Below are 20,218 nucleotides of genomic sequence, written 5' to 3'. Positions count from 1 at the left end.
TGGGGGACTCAGAGGGTTTTGTGGACGTTTGAGCGTAATATGAATCCTTAAGGTTTTCAGGTTAGCCGTCATCACGATCATGAAAACTGCACTAGTTTATTGTGGAGGTTTTGAGGGAGAGACGATGCACGAGGCTCCAGGTTTATTGTTATTAATTGTAGCCCGCCCTCTAGCGGTCAGTAAGCAAAACATACACTGTGGCGTAGCATCTTTAAAAAATTTACACAGTATACATCTTTCAACATTCACTTTATAATAATGTAGCACATTACAATAGCATATTGTAACAACATCTACAACCATCGTTCGTCTAGACTTTAATGTACACATAAATCAGTACAATAAGCCCTAATACCCACTCACTTCATCCCAAACTATCCAAGCAGGAGCGAACTCGTAACAATGGTTTTATATTAGAAAAATTTAGGCTTGAAATAGGTAAACATTGGTTTGGAAATAGAGTAGTGGATGAGTGGAACATGTTACCAAACATCATCAATAACTCGAATATACTGGATAGCTTCAAACACGAGCGATAGGGGTTGGGTTTAAATGGGACTGCCCGGTATGGGCCAATAGGCCCGCTGCAGTTTCCTCCATTCTTATATTCTTATGTTCTTAAATACTAATGGATAATTGCTTTGGAAAAATCCCTAAATGGCAACTGGAAGCTGACAAGAATCAGTCCTGTCCATATTGTATTCTGAGATACCGAGTGCACCCGCCCTCACTAAGAGACCACTACACATATGTGTATAGTTCATGAAACACAAATCAACTTGTGGCATAATGGATGACTCATTAATGAGTATAAAATCTAGAGATTTTCAGGGAGTTTTTTTTAATACAGTAATACCCCGGTTTACGTGGTTCTCGTTAACGCGTTAAAACATTTACGCAGTACCCCGCCAGAACCGGAATTCCCACCTTATGCGGTGCATCTACGAATATATGCGGTAAGTGGCGCGAGCAGGGTGCCCACAATGTCGCCCAGTCATCAAAACATTATCGAGTTCTTCACCCGCCACCCACCACAGCCGGCCCAAGTCAGTGATAATGAGGATATGGACTTTGAGGGGTTTGACAAAGAGGCCCTGCAAGCCTCTGTGGTGGATAGTGATACAATTGATACAAGTGATATAGGTGAGGGCCAATAATCTGCCCTCTGCCTCGGAACCAACCCCCCATCCCCGTGTGCCCAGCCATCTTTTCTACTAATGTAGGTGTTAAAAAACCTAATATTATTGATATTTCTCTTAATTATTAATTGTGTGTGCATACCATCATAAAATTAAGAAGTTATTTTTACTACAACGTAGGTATTGTGTCTGAAAAAGTGGAATTTGGGGGTCGGCTCAGTCTCTATTTCAATTAATCCCATATGTTCTGTTGTTCCATTTACGCGTTTCTCGTTTTACGCGGGCCTCCGTGGGTTCAATTGACCGCGTAAAGTGGGGTTATACTGTATATGTATGTATACAGTATTTATGAAAAACAACAAATAAAAATGATGATGGACCATCCAACTTTGTGCAATTTATAAATCTATTACTATTTCTAATTTTCATTAATGTACAGTGACCCCTCGTTTAACGAACTGCCTTCCATAAGGATCTTCAATTCGGTTAACGAACAAAAATTCGGTTAACGAAGTTCTTACGAATCGACCTCAATATGTTTTCGCTTGCACTGACCGGGCAACCAGCTTTAGTATCAGTCCGCCAATACATTAATTGGTTCTAGGGCTTAAATTCCTTACTATTTTAGTAAATATCAAGAAGTTTATACTATTCAATAATTTTAAAAGTTTAATATTCAATTTTTTAGTCATTTTAACAATTATTGAACATAATTGAAGGTAAAGTGACTAGTTTAATGCGGCATCCAGCCTCTTAACACAGCAAACAGGCGTTAGTCTCTCTCTGTTTTCACTGGAGGTAACATCTTGCTTGAGACTCTCTTCAACTAAACGCTTTTTTCTGTGTTTCCAAGCAAATTATTGGTCATTTTGAAATATATTTTACATATTGACAATATATAATGCAGTGCAGTGTTGATTTAAAGAAAATAATCTTGAAATACACCAAGAGAACTAAAATTTTATGGGTGAAATGGTGCCATGGGGTGACTTCTCTTCCACCCCAATGCCTTCTCTTCTTCCTTCTCCTCCTCCCCCATTCTAATTCCCATCATCATCATCCAGGAGCCTTCTACATACAGGTAGTTCTGCTATAACGTGATAATTGTGTTCTTGTAAAATATCGTGTTATAGAAAATCGCGTAATAGAAATAACAGGGCTTATGGAGAAAATAGGGTTAGGTGCAGATTACTCGAAATCGAAAAAATTTAGTAGTTAGCCTAACACAAAGGATAGCACAGTCTAAATAAATGTTACATTCATATCTAATAATGAAATCATACAGTAAATGTAACACTACTTGATGGGGGAGAAGGGTGATTTTGAGGTTGATAAAATCGAGCTTCTTTTCAAGTGTTATATCCTTTCTTTTACGATCATCACCGGGAATTCTATCACCAGAACGCTTCTTGTTGATATTCTTCTTTACTATATTCACAGTTAATACAGTGGGGTATGCTATAACGAACGGATCCTACTACGAATATTCCTATAACGAACGGTTTTACCTGTAAAATTGAGAATGCTATAACGAACGAAACTCCTACAACGAACATTACTTAAATATTTTATTTATTTTTTTTTTTTTTTTCTATTTTATTGTTTTTTTATTACAAATATTAATGATATTCTTTATTTCAGGGGTTTAGATGCATATTTATGCACTTTTTTACAATTTTTATAATTTTATATTATATTTTTCAGTGTTAAGTGGTTGTATTTGGGGGCCTGGAACGGATTAATCCTATAACGAACGAATGCTATAACGAACAAGGTTCTAGAACCAATTAGATTCGTTATAGCATACCCCACTGTACCACAAAATTGGAGAAATAGTAAGCAAAAATCGCGTTATAGCAAACAAGCGTTCGCGTTATACAAATATCGTTCCTAATTCATAAATAGCGTTAGAGCAAATTCGCCTTATCAAAACACGCGGTATAGCAGAACTCACTGTACACACCTCAACGTAAGTGAACTTTTCTACCATTTTTGTTGAATTTAGGCAATTTTCGGTGAGCTGGAACCAATTACCCAAAAACCCATTCAAACAATGGTTTCGGTTAACGAACTTTTTGGTTAACGAACGACCTTCTGGAACGGATTGAGTTCGTTAACCGAGGGGTCACTGTATATTATAAATTTTGAGAAAAGGGCCCAAGCTATTAATACCAATACAGTGATACACACGCTCTCCAGCACACACCCCCTCCAACATTTCTTATATTATATATTCTAGTATGATCAGCCACTTATGGTGTATGTTTTATCATTGGTAATATAAAATATTTAATATTAGAAAAATGACAAAATATAGCACCATGTTCCCGGGTCTTCTGTGGTGGAGGTTTAGGGAGGAAGGGAACTGACTGCACACCCCCCAAAAAGGTTCATGCCTGACATTCCCATTGTAAAATGTTTAACTTTTTTATATTAATTAATTCATAAAGATATGTTTACTGAAGTAATTTGTGCTTAATAATCCCGGTACCCCCTTCATGTACAATACAGTGCATTACTTTTTATAATGTATCAGTACTGTAATGATTAAATAAAAAAACAATGGTAAATTTGGCAATGGCTAAGCTTACCTGCTATCTGCCCTTATCCCAGTGGAGTGGTCTGGGTGAAAAAATTGGCTTGTCATGTAATTTTGACGACAAATTAATAATTATACGTCATATTTTTTCTGATGTGTTTAATATTTTATATTAACCATGATAAAACATGGTAAAAAGGGGGGCCAGCCTCCTTCCCTGCCTGCCTACCTTCTCCCTGCCTGCACCTTGCCTGCCTTCTTCCCTCCTAACTACACCTTGCCTCCCTGCCTTCCCCCAAACTACACCTTGCCTCCCTGCCTTCCCCCAAACTACACCTTGCCTCCCTGCCTTCCCCCAAACTACACCTTGCCTCCCTGCCTTCCCCCAAACTACACCTTGCCTCCCTGCCTTCCCCCAAACTACACCTTGCCTCCCTGCCTTCCCCCAAACTACACCTTGCCTGTGCCTCCCTCCAACTCAGTGTCTCACACAAAAGACTGAACTAGATGTGTGTGTGTATTATTTAGTGTTGGGGTATTAATGAATAATAAATAAACAATATTGTATTGTTAATGACAGTACAGTAGTTTGATTAATGGTAGTGACAATTGAAGTACAGTAGAGCCTCGTATAATGACGTTATTGTGTCCTCCAATATTGCAGTGTAAGGTGAATCGTCTTATCGTGAATCATTAATTACCATTAAAATAAAGCAATAATAAATAATGAGATGGGTTCCTAAGTGTGACCTTTTCATATATTTTGTGTGGCTTTTTACCCCTTTTTTCCACCCAAAACAGTACAATTAATGAAAATTGCAAACTATATTCTTTAAATAATGTTTCTGAATGCACCTTATACAGTACAATATACATGAATAATAATACAGGTTGACAATCCCTTATCCGAAATCCTTGGGGCCAGAGGCATTTCGGATTTCGGAATTTTTCGGTTTTCAGAATTTTTTTTTTTTTTTTTTTTTTTTTTTTTAATGTGTATTAGCCCACCCGGACATAGATCACTGACCCACATTGGGGGGCAAAAATATAATAAGAAAGTATAATAATTATAATAATTCATAGGTCTAGGTCGTGTTTATCACTTTTGATCTTTTTTTCATTCTTGTATTTCTTTATTATTATTTTATTATTACAGTATTAAATCTATTATTAGCCTATATTTTATTATTATTATTATTTTATTTTTATTATTTTATTTTGGTGTATTTTTATTAAAATTTTTATTTACTATGAATAATTATTATTACTATTACATTTTTGCCCCCAGGTCCTCATGTGGGTCAGTGATCTATGCCCGGGTGGGCTAATACACATTAAAAAAAAAAAAAAAAAAAAAAATTGCCCCCCAAAAAACTTTCGGTTTTCAGAGCTTTTCGGTTTTCGGAATTTCGGATAAAGGGTTGTCAACCTGTATAGTCACAAGAGATGGGACATCATTCTTTTCGTTTGTGTTTACAGCCAGGAGTCTGGGACGATAGTTCTACACAAGAAAATAAGACCCTGGTTGTAGCTGTAGTAAAATTAATGTAAAAAAATGAAAATATATGTTTTAAGTAATGTTATTTAATGTTAATAATTGGAACAATAGAAGTAGCTAACCACTAATGGCAAAGAAAAAAAAAAGATGGATTGGGAACTCCAACAAATACGTACGTGCGCATTTAAGGATACCACGTCATTATCTTTTTAAAAATATTTACAAAAGATTCATTATTGTTTATTACTGAATATGTGTTTGATTGAATTAATGTTTATATATGTGAAATGAACAATGCAATTCATTAATAATACGTAGAATATTAAAACACACGAGACAAGAAGGCATTGTTTTCGTGAGTGACGATGGTTCTACATAAGAAACTGAAGAAAATAAGACCCTGGTTGTAGCTGTAGTGAACTTAATTTAAAAAAAATTTAATACCTGTATGTATGTTTTAAGTAATGTTATTTAATGTTAATAAATTGAACACTAGAAGTAGCTAACCACTACAGTGACCCCTCCGTTAACGAACTCAATCCATTCCAGAAGGTCGTTCGTTAACCGAAAAGTTCGTTAACTGAAACCATTGTTTCAATGGGTTTTTGGGTAATTGGTTCCAGCTCACCGAAGATTTCCTAAATTCAACAAAAATGGTAGAAAAGTTCACTTACTTTGAGGTGTGTATGTAGAAGGCTCCTGGATGATGATGGGATTTAGAATGGGGGTGGAGGAGAAGGAAAAAGAGAAGGCATTGGGGTGGAAGAGAAGTCACCCCATGGCGCCATTTCACCCATAAAATTTTAGCTCTCTTGGTGTAATTCAAGATTATTTTCTTTAAATCAACAATGCACTGCATTATATATTGTCAATATGTAAAATATATTTCAAAATGACCAATAATTTGCTTGGAAACACAGAAAAAAAGCGTTTAGTTGAAGAGAGTCTCAAGCAAGATGTTACCTCCAGTGAAAACAGAGAGAGACTAACTCCTGTTTGCTGTGTTAAGAGGCTGGATGCCGCGCATTAAACTAGTCACCTTACCTTCAGTTATGTTCAATAATTGTTAAAATGACTAAAAAATTGAATATTAAACTTTTAAAATTATTGAATAGTATAAACTTGTTGATATTTACTAAAATAGTAAGGAATTTAAGCCCTAGAACCGATTAATGTATTGGCAGACTGATACTAAAGCTGGTTGCCCAGTCAGTGCAAGCAAAAACATGTTGAGGTCGGTTCGTAAGAACTTCGTTAACCAAATTTTTTTTCGTTAACCGAATTGAAGATCCGTATATAAGGCAGTTCGTTAATCGAAATTACGTTAACCGAGGTGTTCGTTAAACGAGGGGTCACTGTAATGGTAAAGAAATAAGGCTAGACGATTGGGAACGCCAATGTATATACAGTAAGTGCGTACATGTGAAAACATATCGTCATTTCTCTACATATGAATATGAAAGCAACACTTATTTTCTGTTCATATATGTTTTAAATAATATTTACAAATGTAAATCAAAAATTCTACTCGCCAATGGTGGTAAAGTCTAAAACAATCAAAGGAGGGCCACCAGACTGGTGCCTGCACTTCGGCACCTCAGCTACCCTGAGAGATTGGAGCGCCTGAACTTGCTTAGCTTGTACTACAGACGGGCAAGGGGGGACCTAGTTGAGGTGTATAAGCATCTCAGGGGGCACTACTCAGTTGAGTGTCCTTAATTGGAGCTGGCGGACGCTCGCCCCACAAGGGGTCACAGCTCAAGATTGAAGAAGCCGCAAGTCCAGAAAACTGTGAGGGCAAACTTTTTCGGAGTGAGGGTTGTTAACTCTTGGAACAATCTAGCAGAGTGTTGTGATGGCACCGAGTGTGAGCTCTTTCAAGACAAGACTTGACCAACACTGGAGAGGGGTCAGGTACATTCAGGAGCCGGTGCATGCCCAGTATTTGCCAACAATGCGTGACAGATGTGACCGATCGCCCGGACGGCTAGCGAGCCGATCTTTTGGTGAAGAAGATAAATGAAAAGGAAAAGTAATCAGAGACGTGACCGATCGCCCAAGCGGCTAACAAGTCGATCAGTGGCGAAGAGGATAAAAGTGTAAAACATAAGGACAGGCAATGAATATTGTGCGAGTTTTTACTCAGATGACGAAGTTATCAGGTTCAACTCTGGCTGTAGTTTTCCATACAGCTGTTGCTGAAACTGTTACTGAACCTGAAGTTGATGTTGAAGCTGCTTATGATGCTGAATTTTATGGTGTAGATGAAGTTGATGGTTTAGGCCTTCAAATAATAAAGCTGTCGAAAGAACCTTGCACAGCTGCTTTCTTTTCTCATTATACATGTACATCTTTATGTAGAGGTCATTTGCGTTTATTTAAATTTTAATGCTTTGTTCTGTTAATGGATCCACTTCAGAAAATATATTCATTGCTTGCTCCATATAATATCCACAGACCTCTCACCTTTTTCATATCGTTTTAACACATCTAGTTTCTCGGCTAAGCTTAAACACTTTCTATTAGCTTTTGTACCAACACTACCATCACTTGCTCTCTTGCTCATGTTGAATAGGGATGCAAAACATGCTGTAAGAAACCTGAGAAAGTTTTTCTCCTGTTCCTGTTCCAGATGCTTGAAAACATAAGGCCCGCCAAGCTCCGACTGTTGTTTACTACTCATTAGCCAGGCAGCTTCTTTGCGCAAGGTGCTCTTCATTTTTTTACAGTAATTTTTTTTTATAATACATATTGGGATTTAATTATTATTTATATGAAAATGTAATTTTATTTAATTTTTATTATATTTTGGTCGTAAATACGAATGAAATAAGGGCGTAAATTGAATTGGGTCCTAAATTAACTAAGGTTTTAAATATGAAAAGTTGTTGGTCGAACCGTTGTTATCAGTAGCTTTACTGTACGTCACTGTTCATCAAACGACTGTGATTAACTATACAATATTGCTTTATTTATAAATTAATACCACATCACACCCAGACACTCTAACACAGTGGTTCTTAAACTTTTTTGCCTTGCACCCTCCCCTCTCTGCATAATTCCTAGATCCCCACCCCCCCGATGCAACCCTTGGTTATTATAGAGTGGGAGGGATGAGCAATCGTGTACAAGACGCGTTCAGTTCCTGACCAGACTTTTCTCTCTGACCGCTCGTGCCCCCCTTGGAATCTTCTGGTGCCCTCCAGTTTAAGAACCACTGCTCAAACACCGCCCACACACCCCCATATTCTATGACATAAATTTATGCGTGGTGATGAATTAAAAGATCAGCTGTTGAGGAGCTTCGCGCTTGGCAACACTGGTGCATGTTACCGCTCCTTTCCACTCCATCTCTCTAATCACCCACACCTTCCTGCTTTGTCACTCCACATTTTAAAATATTTTCTAACGTAATGTTGAAGGGATGCATTTTGATAAGTGCAAGTATAAAAAATAATGTATTTTAGCTTTCATGTTTATTCGAGACATCTTCAGGTCCTCAGACTCACTAATCCCTCACCCGACAATGGGTGACCTGACATTGTATCAGAAGGTCAGTAATATGAGACCACTAATACCCCACCCTACCTCCACCTCTTTACTGCAACACACAGCTTCATTCACAACCATATCATATAAATTTTTAGTTTAGACTCTTGGAAAACTCCCCAGCACACAGAAATATTGAGGATGTGGGCTAGTATTTGTTTATGCAAGAGGCATAGTTTAGACACTCAAAGTTTTTTCCAGTAACCGGAAATATTTTCGGGGATGGGTGAATTTTCCGGGTTTGAGAGTCATCCGGCAGTCGGAAATCTCTCATCCCCGGAAGTGCTCTGCACCAATTGTTCCGGCGAATGGGGATGTCACTGTACATTTGAGTACAGTACAGGTTTGCCCTTAGGACAATTATTTCTTTTACGTTTTTCACATTATGTATTCAAGATAGTGTGTGCATGTAAATGAGTAAAAATAATTGAAGAAAGTTAGTACTGTATATCTACCCAAAAAATACGAGTTGAAAAACTTGTACCCTGTACTTAAATGTACTAAACAAGGACTAAAATTTTTTATCTCGTGCAAAATTATTCGCTGTCTTGCAAGGATTCCAGCAATGCAGGTTATATTCTGCTGAGACATTAGTACTGGTCTCTATAATCTCTATTGATTCATATTACAACTGCATAGCATTCAAGCTCACTGCTAGTGGAGTTTCACAGAAAACAGTAAACATTTGGAAGGGGTAATTCACATGCCGTATGTTGTCTTATACGAATTGTACCAATCTACAGGTATATAATATTAAGTGTGTGTACTGATAGTATTAAGGGAGAACTCAAGGTACCCATATGATGATTGGGAAGGCCCAATCGATACGAACTAGTGTACAGTACTAGAGTGAATAAGTGTAGCTGTGTCCGAAGGTTATAGTATTTACGTCTGTGTATGATTAGTAAACATAGCTACCTCAGGTGTCAGATGAAAATATATGAGAACAATGATCTGGGAAAAGGATAAATGTATCAGACATATGTGAAGTGTTGGGATTGACCCTTAAACTATACTCCAAGGAAAATATCTTCTGTACATTCTCATTCAAGATTCTTTGAACACTGCTGGAGACAGCTGGCAACTCAAGGCCGTTTGTTTATGATAGTACGTAGTATAATATAATACGAAACAAAGCCCAACCAGGAAATTAAGCAACGGAGAACTAGGTAACCAATCACCGATCACTTTTACTTTTATTCATTATTTTTACTCCATGCTATAGTAAACAAACGGCCTTGAGTTGCCAGCTGTCTGCAGCAGTGTTCGAAAAATCTTGAACGAGACTGTACCTCGGTGTGAGCTGAATACGCATTGTTACCACATGTGACTACTAACCACTAACAGTGCAATGATTTGAGAATCTTATGAAAGTTTTAAACAATTGCAAAGTGTGGGGGGAATGAACTATACTGTATATAGGGAATAAAGTGAAGTGGATATACCCAAGCTAAGAGCCAAGGCTTTTGTTTGTTCTGGCGCATAAAATGCCCATGGCTACAGTTTTGAGGTAATGAGATAGCCAAAGTAATTTCCCCAGAAATTGACAAACCAGACACTTACTGTAGTATGTAAGTTAGAATTAAGGTATGTACCTATAAGGCATAGTCACAATGTATAAGAAAGTGTATGTATGGGGACCAGAATAAAGACATAGTGAAAGTTAAGCATTGGCACTAGTAGGCCTAGTCAGGGTAAGATGCTGCCTATCATCCTCAGTGATGCTCGGCATTTCTTACACGCAGGTCAGTTCACTACAGCTGATGCTACTTCAGAACTTAAAGAGGCTTATCTATCATTTAATATACATCTTAAAGCCTTGCCTAATGTTATAATTATAATAAGTGAATTAATAAATTTTGTAATGTTGTTTGGTAATTCAAAAGCCCATCAGGCATTACACTCAGTCAGGCATCGCTTCTTATACACACACAGGTGTACCTGCCTGTGAGCGGAGGGAGACCAGTGAGGTCGGAGGAAATGTTTGGCCCAGCAACCACTGTGATACTTTGAGAAACACACCTGGTGTTGTAGGTACTGCTTATGGCCACTATGCAACCTCCCCTATGAACCTCTGGACATCCTGCACATTAACATCCAGGATAGGAAGAAATGATGGTGCTATTTGAGGTGCTCTTGGTTGCCACTTTAAGTGACCTAATGTTACCGGACGCAGAACAGTCCAGGTATGAATGCCTGGGAAGGATCTCATTTACCACAAAGGAATAGTGTGTGAGATGGCTACCTGTCATATGTACCTTGGGGCTAAGAAGGAGCTTCGTACCTACAGTGGGGTATGCTATAATGAACGTAATTGGTTCCAGAATCTCGTTCGTTATAGCATTCGTTCGTTATAGGATTAATCCGTTCCAGGCCCCCAAATACAACCGCTTAACACTGAAAAAATTCTGTGGAAAATGTAAAAAATACGGTACTTTATCTTACCTTAGTGTTATTCAGCAAGCAGGTACCCCTAAACACTGGCACATCACTATCACTTCCACTGGGAGTCTTGGCTTTAAGGTCCTCAAACAATTGTTTAGCCTTCTCACAAATTATAGCTTCACTAATGTTACCACCTGCCATTTCTTTCTCCTTTATCCACACTAAGAGTAAATTTTCCATCTCTTCAATCACATTACACCTTGCTTTGCTAAGTCTAAAGATTCCCTGAGCCACTTGCACAGTTTTTAACTCCTCTTTATTCTTCAAAATCGTACATATAGTCGATTTAGCCATCCCATATTCATCACTAAGTTTCGTAATGCTTCTTCCATTCTCACGTTTCTTTATAATTTCTTTCTTAGTTTCAAGGGTTATTAGCTTTCTCACTCGCTTTGGACGACTCATTGTTACAATTGTATACTTGTATAACAAAATAGTTATACAAATAACGCGAATTTCCACATCAAAAGACGAAATTTCAACAATAACAGTGGTGCACTGGCTACACAATGAGACAAAGATGGCGCCTGACGCTCTTGTTGTGGGTCGCGGTACAACAATATTCATGCGCCAGGCGAAATAGTCCGGTATTCATCCGCGTTCGTTGTAGGAGTTGCGTTCGTTATAGCATTCTCAATTTTATAGGTAAAACCGTTCGTTATAGGAATATTCGTAGTAGGATCCGTTCGTTATAGCATACCCCACTGTATATGTGTGGAATGTATTTGGTGCTATATAGTATGTTGGTGTTATATAGTACGTTGGTGCTAGTGAGTATTTTTGGGTGATATTGTAGGAAGGAATGACCTAGGTAAGGAGTTCAAGGATTTGGTATCAAGAGAGAAGACCATTATTTGGAGAAGGTCGGGTATTTTGTGTGGGGTGTGGTGACCTTAATAATTTGCTTGGGGAAGGTCGACTATTTTTGTATTGTGACAATGCAATATTTTTTTTATTAGGAAATAAATTAGTTAGTCTTGGTTGGTGTTTTACCCTTCCTTCCACTCTCGATTTGATTAATGAAAACACAAACTCACAGTGGCTGGCTTGCTCTGCCAGCTACCTAACAAAAACAAAACCACACATACTGTACATGTGGTCTGGTGGCAGCGACCTTAGGTTATGTTTTAGTTTAGTAACCCCCCTTAGGATTAGTGACCACATAATGGGCAGTATAACACCTGCGTGGATCAAGTTTCGGCCGCATCAGGTCATGTTTGGCTAAAGGGCAAGGAAAGTTGCTGGGCTAATGAGTGCTAATGCGCGTCACTAGTAGACAAGAGTCCGAGCTTGTGGTCCCTTTGTTTTCACGCATATGAACAGGAACAGGAGGAAAAACTTTCTTAGGTTTCTTAAGGCATATTTTATTCATCATGAGCAAGAGAGCAAGTGGTGGTAGTGCTGGTTCAAAAGCTAAAAATGTGTATAAGCTTATTTTTCATTAATTTTCTTTTGGGGGAACCACACAACAGATATGAAAAGGTTGAACCTTGGAGTGCATCAAATTATTATTGCTTTATTTTAATGGTTATTAATGATTTATGATATGACGATTCACCTTACACTGCAATATTGGAGGACACATTACCATCGTTATTCGAGGCTTTACTGTATGCAGTTTGAAATTTGTGCAAAGTTGGCTAACCTTGTGCTCACTAAATCACTTAATTCTGAATGACATTGTTTATCTAAATAGAGTGGAATAAGTATTAAGGAACTGTCCAATAAATATGGCATTGGAGTACTATATAAGTTTGAAGTTATAAAAGTTTATGATGTAAAATTAGATTGTTTTTTCCAAATATTCTTATGTTTTTAAAAATGCCTATTTCGGAAATTCAGTCATGGTGGGATACAAATTAACACGAATTTGCGAGGCCAACCAGTACTATATCTTCATTAAGATGTTTATGAAAAATTTGAAATATGTACAGTAAATTGAAAATTTTAACAGGCATGAAATTGAATACAGGGATGTACAGTATATATATATTCTTAAAGTAGAAAATGTAATATTCAGTAGGGTAATACTGTGTTGAAATTTCATTTTGAGGTACTGTTCTTTAGAGATTAATTTTTTCAATGTTTTTCATTTAACTAACATGTATAATCTTATTTACAGATTGATGGTAAAACCCTTGACGTACCAAAGTCCTTGTACAACACACCGACCAAATTTACTCAGTCAGACTTTCAGTGTTATGTATTTCCAGTGTTAGCAATGCTTGTCCCTCATCAGGTGCACATGGAGTCCACTACCCAGCAGAAGGTAGAGTATTTACTTCCAGCATCTCCGAATGGGGAGGTAGAAGCTTGGTCAAATTCAATAGTAATAAAACTCGGTATTTACCAATTACACTTTCCAAATTAATGATCTCCCAACAATCACATTTCAGGACGCTATCATTCCGCCAAATTCTAAAATAGATATGCTAGGCCTCACCATTTCCTCTAATATGTCATGGAAGCCACACATCCTCAATGTTGCTAAAGTTGCCTCCCGAAATTTGGGAATGCTGTACAGATGCTGTACAGATGCTGTAGCTACTTCACTCCTGAGCAGTTGCTTCAAGTATACAGTCGACCCTCGTTAAAACGGACCCCTTTAATCCGGATATCGGATAAATTGGACGAAATCTGAATTAGGCGAGGGACTGTCCGTGTCAAATTTCTGGTTCTGGGATTGTCCGATAGATGGCGCGCGCCAGACCGCCAGTCATTGTTGACTTGGTGCCATATTCGAGTATCAGTGTTGTGTTGCCCTGCAATTTTTGTGATATTTCAGTGATTAGGCATCTTTCAGCCTTGTATTTTACATCATGTCTTCAAGGGGGAGTAATACGCCGAAGAGGAAGTATGTGACCCTTTCTGTGAACCAGAAACTGGAACTTATAAGGAAGTTAGAGGCTGGTGCTTCGGTGGCTAGAGTTTGTGACGAGTATGGTGTTAAAAAGAAAACAGTTTCGGACATACTCAAGGCTAAGGACAAACTCACTGCATTTTCTTTGAAATATAATGCAATATTATGCAATATTAACCCCTAAATCAGTTAATTCGGACAATTGACTGAATCGGACACCCTTCCCCCCCTATTAGTCTGTTTTAACGAGGGTCGACTGTATAAGGGATTCATTCGTCTTATTAACTCTCCTCATTTAGTTGACAATCTCTCTTCCTTTTCTCTTCGTCGCAATGTTGCTTCATCCTCTCTCTTTTACAGGTACTTTAACGGGCAATGTTCGGTGGATTTGGCAACCTGTGTACTGCCAGCAAGGCCGTGGGCTCGTAACATATGTCTTGCCCGCGGTGCCCACCATTTCTCTGTGGATGTCAGTCACACTAGATTAACCCGTTATAGTACATCCTTCTTTCCTCACACAGCCAAATTGTGGAATGCTCTGCCTCCTTCTGTGTTTCCATACTCATACAATCTGTCTCACTTTAGAAAGCTAATTTTCTGTCATCTTTGCAGTGTAGATTAATATAACCTTTTCTTTTTCTATTTTAATTTCTCTATTCTTTTTTTTCGCTCCCTAGGCCTTGATGTGGGTCATTGACCTGTGCCCGGGTGGGCCAATCCCCGTAAAAAAAAAAAAAGGCAAACTACGTTCCATAGTAAGCAATTTCTTGGTTGATATCTAGGCTTGAAGGTATCAAAGGTATTGCACAATGATCTCTCTCTCTGAGAATCAAGTATGACGATCATCCAGTTATGAGACATTGATATGAGTTATTAGGGATGTCGCCTTCGTTGGCGAGCTTTGAAGTGACTAGAGAGGCTGATACTGGACCTGCAGGGCCATCCACAGATGCTGCACATGTGGGGCTACATTTAGTGCGGGAGGGGTGGTGGCAGCGTCTTTCCGGTGTTGGCGCTTGTCTGCCTCGTTACGCAGTCGGGCTAACTCGAAAGTATTATGTGGTGCTCCTCCAAGTGTTATGGTGAGGTGTAATTGTCTCCCAGGTGAGTGGGGTTGATTTCACACTTCTTCAGGTTTGTCTGAAGAGTATCCTTATACATTTTTAGTTGCCCGCCGGCGTTATATTTACTATTCGTTAGGTGACTGTAAAGTAGCTGCTTTGGCAGTCTACTTTCGTCCATGTGGGTAACATGGCCAGACCAACGTGGTTATTCATGAATAATGGTAGCCTCGATGCTTCTACAGTTGGTGTCAGCGAGGATTCTGGCATTTGATCTCTTGTCTTCCCAGCGAACTTGGAGGAAGGAACATAGACTACGTTGGTGAAAGTTTTCAAGTGCCTTGAGGTGCCTCCTGTATGTGACCCATGTCTCATTGCCATATAGCAGGGTGGGGAGGACCACTGCTTGATATAAGTGCAAGTTTGTAGATAATTTCAGCTCCCTACAGCTGAAGACATGGGTATGGAGTCTGCCAAAGGCTTGAGATGCACATCTGATCCGATGCTGAATCTCTTCATCGATGTCTGCTGTGAAGGAAAGGTGAGAGCCAAGATACTGAAAGTGGGTAATATTAGAGAGGGTAGTACCATTAAGCTGGATTGATGGTGGAGGTGTGGCTGAACCAGGAGTAGGCTGAAGGAGAATCTGAGTCTTGGGTACATTTACCTGAAGGCCAAAGTGTGCATATACATCTGCTCAGGTGTTTAGGATCTCTTGTAGGTCGCGTTCAGTGTGAGTGACAAGGGAGAGGTCGTCTGCATACTGAAGTTCAGTAATGAAAGCTGCTGACACCTTTGTTCCTGCCTGGAGTCGTCTTATGTTGAAAAGACCCTTCATCCGGTACTCGATGTCCACCCCACTGACTAAATTGGATGGGAAAGAAGTCAGACTGGGTGCCATTGTGCAGGTCACTGCCATTCATGCCATTGTGGGGTTGCATCACAATGGCGATGAACTTTGGTAAGCAGCCAAAACGGCTGAAGGCCCACCAGGGGGCTTCCTTGTTGACTGAGTCAGAAGCCTTGGTTAGGTTGATAAAGGAAATGTACATGTCACGTCACTTCTCTGCACTTTTCCTGTATCCAGCGGACAGCAAAGATTATGTCAATGGTACCATGTTATGGTCTAAAGCCACATAGAGATTCTGGGAGGAAGCTTTCCGCCTCAGGAAGAAGTCCGTTTAAGAGGACTCTGGTGATAATCTTGCCAGATACGGACAGCAGCGAGATCCCGCGGTAATTGCCACAGTCTGACCAATCTCCCTTGTTCTTATAAATATTGACAATGGAGTGTCTAAGAGTTTGGGGGATTTCCTCCTTTTTCACTAGTATATTATCAAGTAGAGAGTGGAGTCAGCGCGTAAGCAGAGGTCCTCCTGCTTTATACACCTTGGCTGGGATTCCATCAGGCCCTGAGGCTTTGTTATTTTTCATCTGTTTGATGGCAGTAGCTACCTCATCCAGGGATAGAGGAGAGGTGAGGTGGGTTAGCTCTGGATGCTGATGGACCTGCTAGGTAGTCAGGACATCCACATCAGTGTTTCGGTTGAGCAATGAATGATAGTGCTCTTTTCAGCGCTAAAGGATGCCTTCTTCATCTTTAATTAGGGAGTTACCATCGGAGGAGCGGAGAGGGGCTGTGCCATGAGTGATTGGCCCATAAAATGTTTTAGTGGAATTAAAAAAATTGTGCATCTTGTGCTGATCAGCAAGTTTTCATGTCTCACATACTTTATTTTTAAAACAGTTGTTATTTAGATTGCTAAATTTGTGCTGGGCCGCTGCTTTCTTCTTGCGGAAGGTATCAGCTTTGGTCCAAGACTGAGGGTTGTTCTGCCAGTCAGTTAAAGCGGCACGTTTATCGTCGACGAGTACATTGATTTTTGGGTCATTTTCATCGAACCAGCCCTGGTGTATTCTTTCAATCTGGCCGAGGGTCTCTCTGCAGGTTTTTTCATGACAGTGTCTAGAATATCCCATTCCGCGCTGAGATTTGGGTTGTTTGTTGTCTGGTTGTTTATCAGCCCATGTTCGAGCTGCTCTCTGAAAGCATGTGCTACTGCTGGATCCTCCAGACTCTTAGTGTCAAAACCTCTAATGGAGGCTTGCTGCCTTTGCCATTTTGGGGCTACGTGAAGTGAGAGCTTGGCTTGGGTGATGAGGACATCTCGGCGATCTCTTTCTCTGACAATGATGTAGTTAATGAGATGCCAGTGTTTGGATCATGGGTGTTGTCACGAACCCTTGAACTTGTCGGTCTGCTTAAACAAGGTATTAGTGATTCAGTAGTGAGGTTGTGTGCAGCACACTTGGTGAGGAGGAGTAGGCCGTAGGGATTGCACTTGCATATTCCATTTTTCCTATGGTTTCTTGCCAAATGTCGGCATCTCTGCCAACTCTGGCACTGAAGTCACCCAGGATAGAGGTTATCACTGCATCCAGTGTTGGGGCATATGCACTGATGAAAAAGATATGATGCGGGTGACTCAGTGGGACTCGGAGCATTATGAGGCGCTCGTTGATCTCAACAGGCATTTGATTTAGCCTGTAGGATGTGTTGGTGGATGCCAATCCAACTCCATAAATGCTGTTTCTCTCTGCAGCAGGCTTACCCTTCCAGTAAAAGATATAGCCAGACCCCCATTCTGTGAGTCGGCCGTTGTCTGGGAGCCAGGACTCACTAATAGCTACTATGTCTATGTTATACCTAGCCAGCTCTTATGTCACAAGGGCATTTCTTCTTTCAGGATCCTCATTTGTGTCAGTAACCAGGAGGGTCCTGACATTCCATGCAATGACCATAAGAGGTTGTATAGTTTTTTTGTTTTGATCTGTGATTATTACTGTGTTTTTGACTGTATAAGGATGACCTTAATGGGTGCAATTCCCCAGTCAGGCTGGTTCTTTAGGCAGGCTATGTTTAGGGCACCCTTCCTAGCCCCTCCCCATGTGGGGTGAGCCTAGTGGCTTCTCGAAAGGAACTTACTCTGTAGCACAGACTGGACCGGATTGCACTGCTGGCCTAGATCTCAGTGCCTAAACGACCATCTTATCTGTGCTTCCCATGTGCAGAGTTGTGACTAGAGACTCCCGGCAGTCATCTCTGCCTGTCCCTGTTGCCACTCGTCCATCGCCGAAGGATTTTTGGGGGCATGGGGGTTTTGGTGATGATGAGAGGTATGATGAGCTGTATGATGGCTGCGTGATAGTTGATTTATGTGGTGAGGCAGGAGCACAGGCTGCAACCACACATCTTGGCTCTCCCTTTTCCTGATACAGTGGTGCAAATGTTGCAACGACTGGGGAGAGGGAGAGTTGCAATGGACTGCCGTTAGCCCAGTTTGTTGGGTTTCATCTTAGTAGCCTGCCTATCAGGCATCGCCTTCGTCCGCCGGTGTAATCGTTGGGTTCCCATGGTGGTCACCTCTTCCGCCTATACTGCCGTTGGGGTCTTGTTGGAGCTCTGTAAGCATGTCTGCATGATGCGGGGCTCCACTGCAGATTTTTCGTTTGGGGTTTACTCCCGTAGCCTTATACCTACCAAGGTTAATCCGCAGGTAGTGGGGCAATGGTTGGTAGGTGCCAGGACGTGTCCACATGCCAATGGGCCTATGCTCAGTCCATCTGAGGTCCACTGCTACTTCGCGATCCCCTGCTGGTTTAGCCTGGGTCCACAAGGCACCTACTTACCGTGTGTTGCCACAAGGAGGCACAGCAAGAGTCTTGATGGTGAGGAGGCTGTGTACTGGCAGGGTAAGACTCGTGCAAGTTACTTCCCTGTTACCCATGAGGGCTAGCCAGAGGCGGCAGCTGAAAGCGAGAGGGAGCAAGCCGTGCTTTCACCTTAACACTGACAAAATGCTGCCACACTAGACGCATTTCACCACCCTGTGTGCGAACACACACACACACACACACACATATATATATATTTAATAATATCTCCATTAGCCGGAACTCTCCGATAGCCGGAATTGAAATTTGCTCGGAAAAGCATTCCCAAAGCCGGAATTAAAAAGTATTCCGGCTTTGGGAAAAATTCCCGAGGTCGAAAATCAAGAGCATTTTCTAAAAATGTCTTGAATAAAGACGAAAGCTCAAGTATTTTGGGGAGGGAACAGACCTGATTCAATGTCAGTTGGAGGTAGGGTAGGGGATTAGTGTCTCATATTACTGACTTATATGATGGAATGTCAGGTCACCTTTTCTTGGGTGGGGGATTAGTGGGTCTGATGACCTGAAGATGTCTTGAATAAACACGAAACCTAAAGTATTTCAGAGAAATTGTGAGAAGTATAAGTATAAATGAGCAAAGTTGTATCCCTTCAAAATTACATTACATAACATTTTTAAATATGAAGTGAGAAAGCAGAAAGGTGTGGGTGATTAGAGAGATGGAGTGGAAAGGAGCAGTAACATGCACCAGTGTTGCCAAGTGATAAGCTCCTTCAACAGCTGATCTTTTAATTCGCCTCCATGCAGTGCAAATCATTCAGACGATGGTGCTGACTTTTGTACAAACCAGCCAAGTAGTGGCGCAGTCTCGATTACAAGTCAACTAAGCAGTAGTGCCGTCTATAGTACAAAGCAATGGAATAATAGTACTATCTAAAGTTAAAGTATCGTTGAACATTAATTTAATCTTGATACGTTATTGTATGGGCCTAAGAGCAATTTACCTACTTTGGGCATGACATGTATCCCTCTAGTCTGGGAGTAGAGTGCATTTCTCCACCTTGTATTGTTACCTAAACAAAGAGAACACAATTTGATTTTAATTCTGCTCTCCCTGCATTATACCTGTAATGGGAGAATATTTGAAGGGAAAAAAATAAAAAGAATTGTCTTTTATGTATATCTTACATGAATTTAGAGTTTATGGAGGAACAGTATTGGTGGAACAGTAATAGTGTACAGTATTTTCTCAATTTAATGAACTAATTCGAGCCACCCCTGTCCGTTAAATAAAAATTTCCCGTGTAAAGTGAGAAACGCTTAAAGTGAACAACATAACATATGGGATTAATTGAAATAGAGACCGGGCCGACCCCCAAACTCCTCTTTTTCCCGACACAATACGTACGTTTTACTAAAAATAACATCTTAACTTTATGATGATATTCACAC

At 40.1% G+C, this 20,218-nt stretch overlaps 1 protein-coding gene across 1 annotated transcript in view; it reads left to right on the top strand.

The window, feature by feature from the left end:
- Positions 1-20,218, top strand: part of LOC121871699 (tuberin-like) — a 218,355-nt gene that overhangs the window by 85,565 nt on the left and 112,572 nt on the right. The window contains exon 15 of the mRNA XM_042374111.1: positions 13,293-13,439. Coding sequence (XP_042230045.1) covers positions 13,293-13,439 — 147 coding nt within the window. The remainder of the gene's footprint in view (positions 1-13,292; positions 13,440-20,218) is intronic.

Source organism: Homarus americanus, unplaced genomic scaffold, assembly GCF_018991925.1.
Source record: "Homarus americanus isolate GMGI-L3 unplaced genomic scaffold, GMGI_Hamer_2.0 scaffold39675, whole genome shotgun sequence".
NCBI classification, from domain to species: Eukaryota; Metazoa; Arthropoda; class Malacostraca; order Decapoda; family Nephropidae; genus Homarus; species Homarus americanus.
The sequence above is the reverse complement of the archived record's forward strand: the minus strand, read 5'-3'. Positions and strand labels throughout refer to the sequence as shown.